We start from the raw sequence: 19682 nt of genomic DNA, 5'->3' as shown, positions 1-19682 counted from the left end.
CAGTACGCGCATATGTCCGCGCACGCGTATGTTAATAACTTGATGTAAATAATTATACAGTAGATACATATTCGCTGATACACACTAGTCTACACTCACCCTACAGGGTGTGCTTATATACACACTCATGTACACAACTGTCAGGGTTTACTCGTGAGTTCGTACATGTGTTCACACATGTGCGTGCACTTGTGTGTGTGGGGGGGGGAAGAATAATACAGCTGTGGCATAATACAAAAAGACAAGTGTTGCAGGACGGTAGTCGTTGGAATCTTGTTCCCAGTCCACTCATACACCCGAGTACTGTGTTGTGTTCGAACACGCCGCGTTACTCTTCCATCCTAGGACCTCCACACCCATCCTCAGCTGGGAGAACCATAACATCCCTAAAGTTTTCCTCCAGATAAGGTAATTGATTATTTTCAGGCGTTGAAAAGGTTGAGTCGAAAGAAAGAGGTCGAATATTGCCCTCATTTGTGCAACTGCAACGTGGCACTGTTCCCTGAGGGCTTGTGACCACCAGGGCAAGATTTGAATGTTGAATGCGGCTTTCAACCTGGAGACATGTTGCCTTAACAGGAGACGATTTCCAGTTCTGAGTATGTGATACTGTGCCACGTTCGTAAAAACCTCAATGAATGAATAAAGACAATAATAATAGGTGAATAGATAGAAAAAACAACTAAATAGATGAATGAATAAATAAATACAATAATAATACGTAAATAGAAGAATAGATAAGTAAATAGATAAATAAATAAATAAATGAGTAAATAGATAAACAGATAATCGATACACGAGTATATTACACAATAAAAGGATACCCCTATAGTGGGAAAGAGAACTGTTTACAGGTAGTAATATTGCTCAGATATTGTTTTTCCGTTATTAGGCAATGCCAAATTCCTCGTGTATATACTCTGCTTGTTCAAAAATTCTGTATCGACTATTTCGATGAATTAACTGGACTTTGCAAAGCAATTATTCAAGCATGCGACAGGGAGTAATTGTACGGACATCGTGTTGCCACAGACGCATATCACGAGGCCGCATACCACGCAGACGCTTGCCACGCAGACGCATGACACATGTAATCTTGTGTGGAACTTGTAAGAGCATGCGCTTTCAAGAATCCTTAAAGAACGATGCATTACTTAACATAAATCTTAATACACCTCATATCATACAAAGGTGTGTCTATATGTATGTATTATGTATATATCCGTTTATGTATGTACATTATATACATATGAAGAAGGATAGGGAGGGAAATGTAGTTGCAGTGGGAAGTGCTAAGAAAATGACAGTGAGTGAGGAAAATGGAAGAGAAATAAGGAAAGATGAGGTGAAATCATTTGTTAAAATGATAGCAGGTAAGGTACCTGGATTGGATGGATGTCATGTGGAGTGTCTAAAAAAGGGAGGTACAGTGATGGTGGACTGTCTGGCGAGGTTGATAAATGTTTAAAAGAGGGTAGAGTGCCGTAGGACTGGAGGAATGCCTGTATAGCTCCACTTTGCAAGGGAAAAAGGGACAAGTGTGAGTGTAGTAGTTTCAGAGGGATTAGTTTGTTGAGTGGAGTGTAGAAGGCTTATGGGAGGGTTTTGATTGAGAGGATTAGGAAAGGAACCGAGGGAGTAATTGGTAAGGAACAGTGTGGGTTTAGGACAGGTAGGGGTTGCGTGAATAAGATTTTTGTGGTGAGGCATATATGTGAGAAAGCTTTAGAAAAAGGTAAGAATGTTTTTTGAACTTCCATGGATTTGGAAAAGGCTTGTGATAGGGTAGACAAGAAGGCACTGTGAGAGGTATTGCAGATATATGAGAAAAGAAGAAAGCTGTTAAGAGCAATCAAGAGTTTTTACGAGAGTAGTAGGGCCTGTGATAGTCAGAAATGGAGAGAGTGAGTGGTTTGAGGTAAAGGTGAGACTTTACCAGGGATGTGTTATGTTGCCTTGGCTGTTCAATTTATACATGGATGGAGTGGTGCAAGAGGTAAACGCAAGGGTTATGGGTCGGGGATTGGAAATGGTTGAAGAAATTTGAAAAAAGGGGGAGATAAGCCAGTTGTTGTTTGCTGATTACACTGCGCTTGTGGCAAGATCAAAGGAGGGATTAAGGAAGTTAGTGACAGTTTGGGAAGGTGTATGAAAGAAGTTGAAGATAAGTGTGGGTAAAAGTAAGGTGATGAGATGTACAAGGGGAAAATGTGGTAGCAAATTGGAAGCGAGTATTATGAGACTGGAGGAAGTGGATGATTTTAGATATTTGGGTGCAAATGTGACGGGAAAGGGAGGAGTGGAGGTGGAGGTAGAATATAGATAGAGCGAAGCAAGTAAATGCCTTAGGGGAATAAAAAGCGCAATGAGAAGTAGACATTTGGGAATGGATACTAAGAGGAGATTGTATAAAGGAGTGGTTGTGCCGACAGCACTGTATGGGGCTGAAACATAAGAGAGGAGGAACTCGAATGTGTTTAAAATGAGGTGCCTGAGAAGCATAATAGGGGTTACTAGGCTGGATAGAGTGAAAAACGAGGAGGTGAGAAGGAGAATGGGGTGGAAAAGGAGTTGGGAGATGGGGTTGATGAAAGAGTGTTGGGATGGTTTGGACACATGTAAAGAATGAGTGAAGAAAGATTAGTAAAAGAGGTGTGGAAGGCAGAGGTGGAAGGAGTGAACATGAGGGGGCGACCAAGGATGAGATGGATGGATGGAGTAAAAGGGGCATTGGGAAAGAGAGGAATGTCTGTTGAAGAGGGATTGGAGAAGACAGAAGATAGGAATGGAGAATGGTTGTGTATGGATGATGCTGTGTTACATGGAAGTGGGGTGGATGGGGTGAGGGAGTGTGTGTTAATGATATTTTGATGCGACCCGAAGGGATCTCTCCCCGTCTTCTCTTTTTTTGTATGAGGAAACGGAGTGTGGGGTCGCCGATTAAATGAGGCGGCCTTGCTGTGGATGTGCTGTGCTTTGTGCCTCTGAGCCAGGTCAGTGGACGAGATGTAGCGATGTCCCGTCATCCAGGAGGAGCCAAGATAAGAGGGGGGAGGGGGATGAATGGGGGAGTGGATTATATTCATTTTATTTTATTTATTAATTTATTTCTTTATTTTTTGCTACCCCCCTTGTAAGAGGGAAATAGCCATTGGTATATGTATGTTTTTTGTGTATATATATATATATATATATATATATATAATATATGTATATATATATGTATATATGTGTATATATGTATATATATATATATATATATATATATATATATATATGTTTATGTATGTATATATATGTATATGAGAGAAATTCGCTAGTAACAGCGACATCAATCTGATCATTTTTATGACAGTCGCATGCAGGATTTGAACCCACTGCTTTCGGCCACCCGTAAGATCACCTTCACAGAGCCTTAACCCACTACACCAACAGAGACTGTAAAAGCCTTGAAACCTGGAATCGAACTGATTCCCGAGGATAGGAAAGATCACTAATCTGTGACCCCAATTCCTGTTTTACACAAGGCCCAAGCCCACCAGTTGGCAAGGGGTAAGGATCGGAACAAATCATTTTCACGCTTTTCGAACTATGAGAGAAATTCGTTAGTAACAGCCAATATCAAGCGCAGAAGGTATTGGGCTGTTGAGATGGTGGAGAGACCTGTGGCCTTTTTGAGCACTGTCATTTTCTCTGTAGTCAAAAGACTGCAGCCAACAGTGAAACATGGGGGCATTTCAATAATGGTGTGGGGTGCAATTTGGAGTGATGGTGGATCAGAGCTTATGGAGTGTCAAGGAAATAGCAATTCAGGCAAATATGTTTCTATATTAAAGGAAGGACCTGTTCCAATATTCTCCAGTGGTAGAATGAGTAAAAATGTCTTCCTATTTATGGAAGATGGAGCTCTTTGTCACGCTGCTCATGCAACATAAAATTGGTTGAGCCAAAATGGGATCAGGAAACTTCCATGGCCAAGTCAGTCCCCGGATATGAACCCTATTGAACACCTCTGGGGCATATTAGACCGAAAACTTCGCAAAAAGAACAGGAAGCCATCTTCAAAGCCCGAACTCTTAGGATTACTACGGAAAACATGGCAAGAAATCCCTCAAGATGATATTCGTGAACTAATCACTAGCATGCCTAGAAGGGTCCTTGCATTAAAAAAAGCAAAGGGGATGTCAACCAAGTATTAGTTATTCACATTGTGACCATTTATAAGCATTTTAATTGTATCAATTGCTTGTTTAATAAATTAAACGATTTCTCTTTGTGTCTATTCAATTCTGTCATGTGTGTGTAGATGTATATATATAATATACATATATACACACAAATGTGTGTGTGTGTGTGTGTGTGTGTGTGTGTGTGTGTGTGTGTGTGTGTGTGTGTGTGTGTGTGTGTGTGTGTGTGTGTGTGTGTGCATTTATGTACATATGTAAACTTGGCAAACTTATACATCAATCACCCTCCAAGCCCCTGTTTCCAAAATATTGAAGAAAAAATCTAATAAAACCCCCTCATACCACCCTTTCCCGTTTTCCAAACCAACGGTCAAACCCTCAGCTCCGCCCGAAGCAATATCAAATAATCTCTAAACCTAGCCACACAAAATGTGGACCTAAATTCGTATGTCAATAGACCACTATTCATCCTTGAATCAGAACCATCATCTGAGACACCACACTTTCTTCAAGACTACAACCAACCATTAACAGCCAGAATATCACGCCTCCCACTCCAAATATAAGACAACTGCTCCTATTCCAGATATATGATACGCCTACACCTAACCGCGACATCAATTACACTAAACTTCAACTGAATATGGACGGAAATCACTCTCCCAGCCGCCCCTAGAGAAAAGTCGTCATCATCCCTTTCCCCAAACCAGAAAAAGACAAAACTTCTACAAACAACTACCGACCCATTGCACTTACAAACTGCCTATGCAAACTCCTAAAAATTTTTATCTCGTTCCGACTCTCATGGTCACTAGAACCCCATTCAAGATACTGGACTGGTCGCGGCGCTACAGATATCATAGTACAAACAAAAATAATATCCACTACATTTTCCGACAACCAACACACCAATATTGTATTTCTGAATGAAAGAAAACATACGACACGGTCTGGATGTGATTTGTTTCAAAGAGCCACGACTGTCTTAGTATCACGATTTTTAACTTGTAGAACATTCCAATTACTCACAGGAACAACTATCTTCACATGTTTTTTCATATATATATTCCTTGCTCATTACCAATTATTGCTTGTATTATTTTTCTTTATTTCTTCCTTTTCTATGTCGTTTTTTATTGATAGTTGTTCCTCTTGTATCCTACAACTATAAAAAAAATTCGTTTGTCTACTACTTTTCTTATCAACGTTTCTCTACACTTGTATTCTTACCAGTTCCTTCTCTACATCTTCCTTTTCTTCTTTTTATTGTTCCATGATTTTTTGTAAATGAACTTTTTCCTTTTTTATGTAGATTAACTCACCCTCTCTGTCCTAATTTGATTCCTCTAGTATTTTCTTCGTTTTCCCTGGCCTTATTGATTTGCTTCACGTTCTCCTCCAACTTAATTGTCTCTTCTTTTGACTTACTATAGCTAACCTTTAACTTTTTTTTTTCTTTTTTTTTTTCTTTTTCTTTTTTTTTTTACATTATTTTTTCTTGACTTGTGGGTCCAGCACCCGCTCGGACCTTAACCTTACAGATGGTCCGCAACAGCTCATATACACGGCTTGTGGCTTCCGCGAAGCCACTGTCATTAGTGGGGGTACCACCCCGATCTCAGGGTACGGAGGGTGGCACCCCGATCTCAGGAGACGGGGGATGCCACTCCAATCTCAGGGAATGGGAGCACCCTACAGTGAGGTGCCGCGCCACCCCAACCGAGGAGAGTAACGGGTTGAGTCCAAGGTAAAGGATAGCCGTGGTTCTATACCCTATTAGGTAGTGATGGAGGGGCTGTTGCACCTCGGTACCCCAGAGTTTGCAGCGTTCGTAATTGTCTATTCCCGCACGTAGCACTTACCACCCACAGCGATATCCTACGCAGATCCTGTGGACTGTAGATTCCGCCTCTTTACCCGGAGGCAGATGAACTCTCTCGTACCAAGTGACGAGGTAGTACCACAGCGCTGATTCATAATTATGAAGTTTGCTCCTGTGGTTGGCCTTGGCCATTAATCTGGCCTTCTTGCTGGTAACTCCTTTGATCCATGTGATCGTAGGTGCCAGGGACAGTGTGATTGTGCTGAACCTCGTCGCTGCCTTAGTAGCATCATCCGCAAGTGTTCCCTGGAATCCCGATGTGACTGGGGATCCAGTGGAATGTCGCAGACCTTCCATGCTGGTCCAACAAGTGCAGCGAGTTCTGGATTGATATCGTTAAGTAGACGTCTTCTGTTGTCTTCTCGGACCGGACGACGTCAGTAGCACCTCTTGAGTCCCTGTGGATCACGACTGCTCCCCTGCCCAGCAGAGAGAGCGTGGTCCAGGGCCTTGGAGATGTCAGCAAGCTCCGTCTGAAGAGTAGAGCTTCCGTCACTCACTCTCCATAGCGCAGTCATCCCATCGGCGGTTGTAAAAGCCGCGCCACACCTTCCCGTGAAGGGATCCACAAACCCGTCCGTGTAGTGCGACAGGCTTGCTGGAGGGGTGATGGACCTTATGGCCTCAAGGACCATGGTTCGCAGCCGTGCCGGGTCGTGATCAAACATCCTTTCATTGTGGTGGAAAAATTTAAAGCTGACACAGAGAGATCGCCACGTGGGAGGGAGGGCATATTTTGGACAAGAGCCGTCTAGAGCACGCTGCCGAACCAATTTTCGGAATTCAAAGGTACGGATCACATTCACCACATGGATCTTCCGGTAGTGACTAGTGGGGTCTCCTTTAGCTTCTAGGACACTCAAGGGAGAGGGCTTTATTTCACTCACCCTTGGACCGCTCAAAAGTCGGACGAAAAGAGCTTTCTCCAGAGGGCGCCAGCAGAAGTTTGGGCAGAAAAAATGGCACACCATCCCAGCCACTTTTCTTCCCAGATCCTGTGGGTGACCGCCCGTGCATGCCTAATGGCAGAGCGCAGGAGGGCTCGTGTCTCAAGGGATAGATGGCCTCATAGGAAGCTACGGAATACATTGATTCGGTGATTCTGCTCTCTTACGATGCCGTTGTAATACCACCGGTCAGCATACCGATTTACACCTAGCTTTGTTTTGGGGACAGCTCGTTCCGCAGCGGCGTGGACGGCTGCGACGAAGTCTTGATGTAGACCGTCTATGTTCTGTGTGGGGACGTAGTACTGGTACCAGCGGTCTAGTTCCTCCTGAAAAAGTATCCAATTGGCCTTCCCTGTATTCCAGCGCCGAGGTAGGGGAGTGGAGTGGGGAAGGTTCACGGCTAAAGTCATGAGTAGGGCAAAATGGTCGCTAGTGAACTGAGAGTCCACCATCCAATGAGCACGATCAGCAATGCACGTGCAGAGCATGGTGAGATCCAGGCGCCCCCCCCCTACCCCAAAGGGTGGGGGGGGGCACTCACATCTAAGTTCAATAGGGTGATCTCTGGTATCTCCCCCAGAAGCGAGGTGAGGTGAGCTTGTACTGTACTAGCCCCAGTTCCCCCAGGGAGCGGTCCCTGCATATCTACTATGACGCGGTTCACTGTTTCATTCGTTAGGCCTAGACATCTCCTGGTTGTCGAAATTCTCTGGCACTGCTGCCCTTTGTCCAGTGAGAAATCCACCGGATAGCAACACCAGCATTGCTCTTACCGGCTTTTCCTCCGGCCGGAGCCTGACAATGGATACTAGTTTTCCATCGAGGATGCAGATGCTCTTCAAATAATTGCGTGTCTCCCCTTCCCGTAAAACACAACTAGGTAAATACAACTAGGTAAATACACGCGCACACGCTCGCGCGCACGAGGACAAGCGTCTCTTACAGCTTCACATCTTGAGAACCCTAGCCTCGCAACTCGGGTAGACACGGATCACCGAAAATTCAAATTCAACACACGGCACTTTCATCGGGTCGAACCGACGCCGCAACTCAAGCGCACTAAGGTCAATAAATCGTGGTGAGGGTGGCATACACAATAATTCTAACTGATTTAGAATCGTCGATGTTCAAAGTGCATTTTACAGCACACACACGCACAATGTCACGCGGGGGTCATTCGTAGAGGGAGGGAAGTACAGGGCTGCTAAGGCTTACCCTTGTTCTCTTAGACCTATTGGTACCCCCAGCACTTTTCATAGCAATTTATTCATCTACTATGGCACTTTTCACGTTCACTTTCACATGAGGCCTAGATGAAGCCGTCCCTTTTTTTCAGAATATCAGTTATATATACCTCCGACACTCCCCCTACCGTAATTCTCTAATCTCTAGAGAGAGAGGCGAGACCTCTACTCGTCAGAATGCCAACGTCAGAACTAGTTTCGTGGTCTGCGGGATTATAGTATCCCCCATTACGTCAACCTTGCAGGTGGTCCAGAAGAGTTCCTCCATGAACACAGAGAGGGGTCAATGGTATACCACTGAAGTGACGGTACCCGGAGGAAGCTGATGCAGTGATGCTCAGATCACCTCAGAGCCAAAGTGAGCAGCAGTTGAGGGGACATTACACAGAATACCCTTCCTCACCTTTGACCTGTGGTTAGGATTTGAACAGACGCCCGTTACCCCCACGTAATTACCATACATGCACGCTGCAACTGACCCTCGGCGAGAATCGTCTGTTTTTTTAGCGTTTTTAGTTTGTTTTTGCTCTTTACTATATCTTCCACTACTCTCATATCTCGTTCATGATTGCCATTCTCGTCTTTGACCGATCTATATTACTTAACTCGTTCATGTGCTTTTTTGTAATCACGCTCTTGTTCTTGTTCGTTAACAATGACCAATTCTCAATGTCCTCGATCTTCAGTCGCCATAGTTTTAAACCACGTTCCAGTTGGTTTCACTTACCTTTAAGTTTATAGATTTATGATGTATCGATTTCCACTATACACATATTTAAAACGCCAACTAAAATTACACATGATCGAAGGTCAGGACGCCATATTCTCCACAATAATGAAATTCCCTTATATAAATAGAAATATACAAATATCTTGTAACATTCCTATCACATTTCAAAATCTCCCTCCTCTTTTAGGAACTCATCTTTGATGAGATGCTAAGAATACTAGTTCATTTGCCACTGTAACCCCTCTCTTTCTCTTAAAGTTAAGCAAACAAGAGTCAACGACAACATAAAACTTACCAATACTTTCTAAGGACCAGAACAAAATACGAAAGAGTTGAAACTTTGCATTAATAAAAACAAAAAATAAATAAGTAATCAATGGTTGTCGTCCCCGTCTTCTTTCTCCTCCTGTCTTCCTTTCAGGATGCTCTCCCCTTTATCTTAAACTTAAAAGAAATCTGAACCCTAAATAAGGAAGTGTCCTCCCTGATCACACTCTAACCACCGTAGTTAAGCATAAAATGTTCATGCATCCTTATAGCTGCAGACCTGTTGTCGTAAACAATCACTACTCTCCTCTCACGCTTTTAATCTCCGATATATCGTAGGTTTCTGTTAGACCTCTTACTCTCTTCCTTCTCTTCATAAGTGAGATAGAGCATATGATTGTGGGACAGGTTAAAAGTACCAGTCGCATGTTCTGGCTTACCTTCCTTACCAGTGATTGGAGTTTGGGTGCAAACATAACGTATCCATTCTGGCAATTGCAGTTACGCAATTACCTAGTTCACTGGTATTGTAACTTGAAAGCAAAATGTGAATTCAAAAATCTGAGGTTATGTTTGTAAAGAATGAACGACACAAAAATGCCTTTTAGTGTAAAAACACTCCACCTTTTTAATTTCAGCAAATTTATAAATCTGACAGGATGTTATAATGTGGTTTGATTTCATTATGTTGTAAAAATGTGGTAAAAAATTAAATCAGATTTAACCCTTTGCCTATTCTAGTTGCGAAAACTTACAATTGAATTCCGACACAAGGACAAATACCTCAAAGAATCTTTATGAATATGGTCCTCACCTCAATACGAAATCTGTTACGCCCTATAAAGATCTGATCACTAAGACTGTCACCCTTTGTCTCCTACAGCTGCTGCCCCCAGGAGACCGAGATGACACCGGTTTTGAAGTGCTTCGAAGAACCAGGAAGAGTCTAGAATCATTTACCTTCACCTCGGAACCTTCGGACATCAAGAACCATGAAACGATGCGATCGAATGAGCTATTTCGATTGTCTATTCCTCTTCTGTGTCTTTGTGGTCATAGTCTTTCTCACAGTATTCATCCTTCACAAATGGACTGGAATGGATAATCCAGAGAATCTTCGGAGGTCTATCATGACGAACCTCTACCTCAAGAACAAGTTGAAACAGATGGACATGACCGAGATCGAGAGACTTCAGAAGAAGCATAGCACAAGGCTTCTGGTGAACAGAAGCGCCAATCGGAAGCGTCGTCGCAAGCCCCGCATGAAGAAGAAACACAAAAGAAGAGTTGCCAAAGCTCAGGAAAGGAAGAAGTCTAAGGTGAGAGAACTGATGCCTGCGCGAAACTTAGCTTATTCTTTACAGGACCCTCCTCCACCTATTCCTCCTTATTATTCTCCTACCTTTCCTCCTCCTCCTCCCTTACTCTTCTCCTTCTATCCCTTGCCGTTCTTCTCCTCCTGCTTCTTCCGACCTTGTACCCTATTTTTCTACCTCCTTCTACCCTCTCCTCCTACCCTTTATCATCCTCCTTTTTCTTCCCCTTCCCCAATTCCTCTTTCACCCTTCCTTCCTCCTCTTCTTTTCCTTCTCTTTCCTTCTACTCCTCTTCCTCCTCACCTTCCTCCTTTTTCTTTTTTACTCTTATTTCCTTCCCTGTCTTCATACTCCATCATCAACGCAATATATAGTCATTACCATCGTCATTACTACTATCATCATTATCACTTATATCTTCCTCTCTCATCATCATCAGTATCATACATTATTTTTATCCTTATCATCAACAGAGGGTATGTGTGTGTGTGGGTGGGGGGTATATGGATGGTTTCGTGTGTTTTTATGATTGCGCCAACCCTTGTTATATCACTCCTGCAAACCTCTCTATTACGTTTCTACACCTTCTGTCAGGTCTTCCTCCTCCATGTTTCCAATCTCGCGGCTTCCAATCTCTCATTTTCCTTACTGGCTACTTACCAAACCCAGTTCTACTTCCGCTTCTTTACCCCCTCCACAATATATTTTACTCCAGTCTTCTCTTTTTACCCCTACTTGCACCACTTCTATTTTTCAGTGTTAATTTTAAAGTTTAAGTAAATATGGCTTTGGTTATATTCATTCATCTTCAAACCCACTTTGCGACTTTCCTTGTTGAAATCACTGAACATATTTTGCAAATCTGATATGAGCGATACCATCCCCAAACCTCAGGTGATTGAAATGCCATCCATTATTGTTCAACCTTTCCCCTATCATAGAGATAACACCATGACTTTGTTGAGTATCTTAGAGCTATGTCGATCAAGATATAAAAATCTCCCCAAGGTCACCCATATCGAACAGGTCTTGTATGAAAAACAAAACAAATGTTATTTTGCATGCAGACATCCAGACTGTTAATTGGTACATTCTTGGTAGCAAAGAGGGAAATTCCTTACAGTTGCCCGCGGATTTTGAGCAAAATCAGGTCACAGATTTTGCCCAAACTTACCCCAGAGGGAGAGAGTCGGGCGCACTGCACAGCGAGGTACTTGTAGTTGCGAGGAGCCTGAGCCTGTGCGTGGCGACTATCCAAAGTTGAGCCTTTTCTCCGATTTTTCACATTTCCAACTGTGGCGCCCGAACTGTCGGCCTGAACGATGTCCAAGTGATGGAGTAACGCGATAAGGACGGGGTGGACCTTGACCTTAACCTTTTCGTTGCCAAGAAGGTACCACGGATGTGGACAAAATAGCCTGGTGGTATCCAGATTAAGTGGGAAAAGTTCTACTCCTCAAACAAACAACCAATCTGATTCCCCGAATCTGCAATTTGCTCCTCCACAGAAGTACTTGTTTCACTGTGCTCTATACTATGCCCACCCCCATTCCCTATATACCATATGTTCCTACCACCCTTCTTGCATCCGTCTATCCGTGTCTTAATCCCCAGTCATACTAACACGGTTCTCGTCAAATATTGTGGATTTAAAAAGCTGCGGGACGACTTCGCCTATTCTAGATTTTACTAAGGACAATTCAACGATGCATCTAATATTTGTATAGGTTTAATTTCTCTTAGTTCGTCATTCAGCTTCTCAACATATGACGCAAAGGTAATATGACATTTGGAGATTCGAAAAATGAAAATTATAAACGAAGTTGTTTCTACTCAAACGAACTCACTTGAGTCGTGATAGTGTGACCAAGGCTTTACTGCTTGACTCGTTCCTTCAACCTCCTCATCCATTCCAAAGGAAAAGAACAGTTTAGCTATTCCATTACATTTTTCATATCAATGTAAAAAGAAAAAATATTTTTTACTTCCTCATATTTCTGCTCTTGTTTTGGTGAATTTCCTTTGCTTAATGTGAAGGAGGATAGGGAGGGAAAGATAGCTGCAGTGGGAAATGCTAAGAAAATGAGAGTGATGAGTGAAGAAAATGGAGGAGAAATAAGGAAGGATGAAGTGAAGGCAGCAGTTAAGATGATGAAAGCAGGTAAGGCACCTGGTCTGGATGGATGCCATGCAGAATGTCTTAAAAAAGGAGGTATAGTGATGGTGGACTGGTTGGTGAGGTAATTTAATGTTTGTTGGAGAGAGGGTAGAGTGCCAGAGGACTGGAGGAGTGCGTGTATAGTTCCTCTTTACAAGGGAAAGGGGGACAAGTGTGAATGTAGTAGTTTCAGAGGGATTAGCTTGTTAAGTGTAGTTGGGAAGGCTTATGGGAGGATCTTGATTGAGAGGATTAGGAGAGGAACAGAGGGAGTAATTGGTGAGGAACAGTGTGGGTTTAGGACAGGTAGAGGTTGTGTAGATCAGATTTTTGTGGTATGACAGATATGTGAGAAAGCTATAGGTAAGGGGAAGGATGTTTTCTGGGCCTTTATGGATCTGGAAAAGGCTTACGACAGGGTAGACAGGAAGGCACTGTGGGAGGTTATGCGGATATACGGGATAGGAGGAAAGCTTCTGGGAGCTGTCAAGAGTTTTTATGAGAGTAGTAGAGCTTGTGTCAGGATTAGAAATGGAGAGAGTGAGTGGTTTGAGGTAAAGGTGGGACTTCGTCAGGGATGCGTTATGTCACCATGGCTGTTCAACTTATACATGGATAGGGTGGTGCGAGAGGTGAATGCAAGGGTAGTGGGTCAGGGATTGGAGATGGTTAAGGAAAATGGAGAAAAGTGGGAGGTGAGCCAGCTGTTGTTTGCGGACGACACTGCGCTTGTGGCAGGATCGGAGGAGGGATTGAGGAAGCTGGTGACAGAGTTTGGGAGAGTGTGTGATAGAAGAAAGCTGAAGATAAATGTGGGTAAAAGTAAGGTGATGAGATGTACAAGGGGTGAAAGTGGCAGTAGACTGGAAGTGAGCATTAAGGGAGAGCAACTGGAGGAAGTGGATAGTTTTAGATATTTGGGTGCAAATGTGGCAGGAAAGGGTGGAGTGAAGGTGGAGGTAGAATGTAGATTGAGAGAAGCGAGTAAATGCCTTGGTGGTTTAAAAAGTGTAATGAGGAATAGGAATCTGAGAATGGATGCTAAGAGGAGACTGTATGAAGGAGTGATTGTGCCAACAGCACTGTATGGAGCAGAAACATGGAACATGAGAGAGGAAGAGAGAAGGAACTTGAATGTGTTTGAGATGAAGTGTCTGAGAAGTATGATGGGGGTTACTAGGCTAGATAGAGTGAGAAATTAGGAAGTGAGGAGGAGAACAGGGGTGGAAAGGGAGCTGGGAGATAGGGTGGATGAAAGTAGTAGGATGGTTTGGACACATGGAAAGAATGAGTGAAGAAAGACTAGTAAAGGAGGTATGGAAGGCAGATGTGGAGGGAGTGAACATGAGGGGACGTCCTAGGATGAGATGGATGGATGGGGTGAAGGGGGCTTTGGGGAAGAGGGGAATGTCAGTTGAGGAAGGACGGGAGAGGACAGAAGGCAGGGGTGAATGGAGAATGGTTGTATATGGAAAATGTTGTGATGCATGAGGTGGATTGGACGGGGGAATGGGGGTGAGGTAGTGTGTGTGAGCAAAAAATTTTGACGCAGCCCGAAGGGATTTCTCCCCGTCCTCTCCTTTATATGGGGGGACGGAGAGGGGGGGGTCGCCGATTTAATGAAGCGGCCTTGCTGTGGATGTACTGTGTCTTGCGACACTGCTTCTGACCCAGGGCAGTGGACAGGGTGCAGAGATGACCCGTCATCTAGGAGGTGCTAAGATGGGAGGGAGGGTGGAGGGGTGTGGAGTGTTGTCGGGGATGAAATGGGTGGGAATGTTTTTGTGCCTTGTCCTTTTTGGCTACCCCCCTGGTAAGGGGGAAAAAAGCCTTGGTATATGTATGTATTTTGTTTTGTCGGTTCATAATTTTTCAGTGACCATTTCTTTTTACCTGCTGTAGCTACTTATTCTGTTTTCTTTCATTCTTTTTTACTTTTCTTTTCCTCATGATGATAACGATGACGATACTGACGATACTGATACTGACGATAAAATTATACTAATACTAATAACAATAATGATAGTAATGATAACAATTATCTATAATTATAACTGACAATAATAAATGAGAATAATAATGATTGATAATAATAATGATTGATAATGATAAAAAACAATAACAACGAATCTTTATACCAAGAGCTTCCTCCCCTTTACAAGAGAGGTAGCAAAGACGAAGGCACGCAACCATTCCCAACCCTTCTACTCCCCTCCACCACCCTTTCCTCCCTCACTTAATCGGAGACCCCCACCCCTCTCCTTCCCTTCATGCAGAAAAAGAGAAGACGGGGAGACATCCCTTCGGGCTGCGTCAAATTATAATTCACACATAAGCACCCTCTACCCCTATTCCCCGCCCCTCCCATGCACAGCCACTTTCCACTCATCCCTATATCCTGCCTCTCCCTTATTTACTCAACAGGCATTCCCCTCTTGCTCAAAGCCCCCTTCACCCCATCCAGCCATTTCATCCTAGGTTATCCCCTGAAGTTCACTCCATCTACCTCTACCTTCCATACCTCTTTTACTAATCTTTCTTCACTCATTCTTTCCATATGTCCAAACCATCCCAATACTCTTTCGTCACCCCTATCTGTCATCTTTTACACTCCCGCTCTCTTCCCCACCTTCTCGTTTCTCACTCAATCCAACTTCTCTTAAATTCCAGGTCTCTGCTCCATAGAAAACCGTCGGCACAACCACGCCTTCATACAATCTCCTCTTTGCATCCATTCCCAAATGCACATTTCTCATGACACTCTTTAATTTCCCAATCCATTTACTTGTTTCTCTCAATCTACAATTTACCTCTACCTCCACTCCTTTTCCTGCCACACGCGACCCCAAATATCTAAAACTATCCACTTCCTCCAGTTTCTCTCCTTTAAGACTTACTTCCAACTCATTCCCATCCTCTCCCCTTGTACATCTCATCACCTTGCTTTTACCCACGTTTATCTTCAACTTTGTCCTATCGCATACCTTCCCAAACTCCTTCACTAACTCCCTTAATCCCCCTCTCTGACCCTGCCACAAGCAGTGTCGTCAGCAAACAACAACTGGCTCACCTCCCACTTCTCTCCCTTTTCTTTAACAATCTCCAGTCCCCTGTCCATTACCCTCTTCTTTACCTTCCGCACCACCCCATCAATGTACACATTGAACAGCCACGGAGACAACACATTCTTGACGCAGTCCATTCAGACCACTCGCTCTCTCCATTTCTAATTCTAACACAGGCTCTGCTGCTCTAAAAAAAAAAAAGAAAAAAAAAAAAAATCTTGACTGCCCGTAATAGTTTTTCCACAATCCCATATATCTGCAAAACCCCGTAAAGTTCCTGTTTTTTCCAAATCTATAAAGGCCCAAAAAACATCCTTTCCTTTTCCTAAAGCTTTCTCACATCTGCCTTACCATAAAAGCCTGATCCACGCAACCTCTACCTTTCTTAAAACCACACTGTTCCTCACCAATTACTTCCTCTGTTCCTCTCCTAATCATCTCAAAACCTTCCCGTTAGCCTTCCCAACTAAACTCAACAAACTGATCCCTCTGAAACTACTACTCACATTTGTCCCCTTTCCCCTTGTAAAGTGGCACTCGACACATATTAAACAATGTCAATAGCCAGTCCACACGACATCCATCTAAATTAGGTGCCTCACCTACTTTAATAATTTTGATAACTACTTGCGCCTCTTCTTATTTCTCCTCTAATTTCCTCATCATTGTAATTTTCTTACCGCTTCCCACTGCTACTACCAATCCCTCCATCCTCCCAATTTAGCAACTCTGCCCATCTTCCCCTTACCGCCGCCTCCTCAGTTACTATCCATTATTGTCAATGATAGCATAAAGTATTACAAAAGCGGAGCATGCCGACAGGAGACCTTTTGGTCCATATCTAGGTCGGATGCGAAAAAAAGTATAATAAACGAATAAATAAAAACTATAATAATGTTATTAATAAATAAAATACATAGTTAAATAATAAACAGGTAAATAGTAAATAATAAATTGACATAACTAATAATAAATGAGAATCAAGCAATTAATAATAAATGGACAAATTACAACAAAATATAAAATAAATTATAGCCATTACAGCATCTTGCTTAGGTGTTACAAATGATTCTCAAAGCTTCAAACTGAACTACATTGCACTGCCTCTGCAGGAAGTTTATTCCATTCATTAACTACACGGTTGGCGAGGTCGTTTCTACCCACTTCCAAATTAAATCTATTTCCGGACAGTTTGAGACCATTGGTTCTTGTCTGATTCTCAGTGTGAAAATTTTGTCACTTTTGATGTCAATTCCCTTTAGAATCTTGACCTGTATCAAGTCACCTCTGAGTCCACACTTTTTTAGGGAAAACAGATTCATGTTTTAATCGATTTTCGTACTATTTATTTTTGAAATTTGGGAATCAGATTTGTGGCTCGCCGTTGTACTTTTTCCAATCTGTCAATATCTTTAATGAGATTCGGTGAACGAGTGATGGACTTTTGAAGTCAAAAGATCAAACTTTTGAAATCAAAAGATCAAACACTGACAAAAATGAACGATAATAAAAATGACTGACAATTAATTATTATAACAATGGCAATGATTATAATAATGATAATGGCAATAATTAATAATAATGACGATGAATGGTAATAATAATAGCAGTGATAACATTGAATGATAATGACAATAATGAATTATAATAATAATGACAACGAATGTAGTAGTAATAATAACGACAATAATGAATGCTAACAATGGCAATAATTATAATGATAATGATAATAATGAAATGATAATGCCAATAATGAATTATAATAATGACAACGAATGTAATAGTAATAATAATGACAATAATGAAGGATAACTGATAATAACAGTAATAAAAATAACAAAAATTATTAATCTAATCTATCACTAAGGTATCTGTTCACCCTCCGCCTCTTCTGCTTTAATCTGATTCATCCATGTTCCTTTTTTACCAGGATGGAAAGCACAAGATAAAGAAGAAGAAAGACAAATCTCCCAGAAAGGTTATGCATCTGACAAAGGAAGAGCAACTTTGGCTTCATAAGCTGAGAGACATGAAGGCTGCCCATATGTCTCTCCGAAAGAAGAGCGATGACCTGAAGAACGACGACCCACTGAGCCTTCCCCGACACACTTGACCCCATCGCTACCGAGGTGAGGTTCCACGGAAATTAATTGAAATCATCTAGCAGCAGTTAGGATGAAAGAAAAACGACACCCAGCATATAAAGCTGTATCAAAGAGCTGTGATACCTCAGGGGCGCGAGTTCAAGGCCTAACATAACCTGTGACGTTTCTATACATCCACGATGACGTCACACCGAGACGCTACAAAACTTTTGTTCACTCTTGGCACCCGAAGTCGGAAGGTGTCTTTAGGGCAACCGAAAAAGGTGCTACAGATTAGGGAAATGGATACCCATCGAACTCCTGAATGGTTTGAGTGTTCTCCTGTCTTCTTCACGTTTATTGAGGACACCTGAACCTAACTCATGCTATGTCAAAACTATGCAAGTATATCATTCCTTATTGAGTATTTGGAATATTTCTTTGTGGTTTAGTTCTCTTACAGTAAATGTGATTTCTTTTAAGCAACATTGTATTAATGCAACAAAAGGACACATTTTCAGTTCTGATTTAGCATGGGTCAGGTTCTGTGTGTGTGTGTGTGTGTGTGTGTGTGTGTGTGTGTGTGTGTGTGTGTGTGTGTGTGTGTGTGTGTGTGTGTGTGTGTGTGTGTGTGTGTGTGTGTGCGTGTGCGTGTGTGCGCGAGTGGGTGAGATATTCACCATGGTCTTGTATTACGTGTTGGACTCGTGATCGACAGCTATTTCCCTCCCGGAAGAGAGCTCACAGCTCATATGAACGATCTATGGATGTAATACTGTGACCTTACACGCACACACACACCCAACTCCCCGCCCACGAGAGTTGGAGTAACAATCCCAAGCGCAGCGATACCGAAATTATTTCAGACCTGGGAGGGATTCGAACCCGGATTTCCGTAGTGGCAGCCGGGAACTCTACCAACTGCGCCACGAGTTGTGTGTGTGTGTGTGTGTGTGTGTGTGTGTGTGTGTGTGTGTGTGTGTGTGTGTGTGTGTGTGTGTGTGTGTGTGTGTGTGTGTGTGTGTGTCAGTCAGTGACCTTGTTTGCTAGAAAAAGTGTGGCTTACGAGGCTGCGGCATCAAAATATTTCACGTTGATACTTGCAAGTATAAAGATCCCACCATCGGCAAACGGAAGTAAATTAACAATGGATCATGTCTAAGTCATGAGTTGTAAATCTCACTCCTCAACTCTCCTTCGTTCCCATGACACCAACAAAATAAAAACTATCATTTTCTTTCCCACAGGAGACCAGTATGTTAAATGCCTCTACTGAAATCATGAAATGTCATACAAACTGCTTGAACTACTCGGAAAGTTTTAGATGATATTAAAAAATGTTAAGCCCCCTGCCTCTTGATATAACATTAATAAGGGAGATTCTCCCCAAGCTTCCCTTTGAAATAAGGCCCTTGACCTGTGTGTGTGTGCGTGCGTGTGTGTGTGTGTTTGTGCGTGTGTTTTTGTGCGTGTGTGTGTGCGTGCGTGTGTGTGTGTTTGTGCGTGTGTGTGTGTTTGTGCGTGTGTGTGTGTTTGTGCGTGTGTGTGTGTTTGTGCGTGTGTGTGTTTGTGCGTGTGTGTTTGTGTGTGTTTGTGCGTGTGTGTGTTTGTGCGTGTGTGTGTTTGTGCGTGTGTGTTTGTGCGTGTGCGTTTGTGCATGTGTGTGTGCGTGCGTATGTGTATGTGTGTGTACATTCAAGTGTTTGTACACTAGTTTATGAAGAGTTATGTTAATGATATAGGGTTTAATTGTGAATGTTCCTTCCAGCTAGGTAAAATCACCTGAATGCAGTATAAAC

The 19682-nt window shown here is 42.7% G+C and overlaps 1 protein-coding gene across 1 annotated transcript; it reads left to right on the top strand.

Moving 5' to 3' along the window:
* The first annotated feature begins 259 nt into the window (after positions 1-259).
* Positions 260-19349, top strand: LOC143030383 (uncharacterized). The gene is made up of 3 exons (XM_076193535.1): positions 260-408; positions 10144-10579; positions 17730-19349. Exons 2-3 carry the CDS (start codon positions 10253-10255, stop codon positions 17910-17912), a joined length of 510 nt encoding a protein of 169 aa, XP_076049650.1. The 5' UTR covers positions 260-408; positions 10144-10252; the 3' UTR covers positions 17913-19349.
* The last annotated feature ends 333 nt before the right edge of the window (positions 19350-19682 follow it).

Source organism: Oratosquilla oratoria, chromosome 1 (genome assembly GCF_046742065.1).
Source record: "Oratosquilla oratoria isolate Oo_2021 chromosome 1, ASM4674206v1, whole genome shotgun sequence".
Lineage (NCBI taxonomy): Eukaryota > Metazoa > Arthropoda > Malacostraca > Stomatopoda > Squillidae > Oratosquilla > Oratosquilla oratoria.
This window is presented reverse-complemented; position numbering and strand designations above follow the sequence as displayed.

What these genes read in the sequence shown, in the direction of transcription:
- LOC143030383 (XM_076193535.1), top strand. Translation starts at nt 10,253, where the DNA reads ATGAAACGATGCGATCGAATGAGCTATTTCGATTGTCTATTCCTCTTC. An exon ending in AGGAAAGGAAGAAGTCTAAG is followed by an intron (nt 10,580 to 17,729) that starts GTGAGAGAACTG and finishes CTTTTTTACCAG; the next exon opens with GATGGAAAGCACAAGATAAA.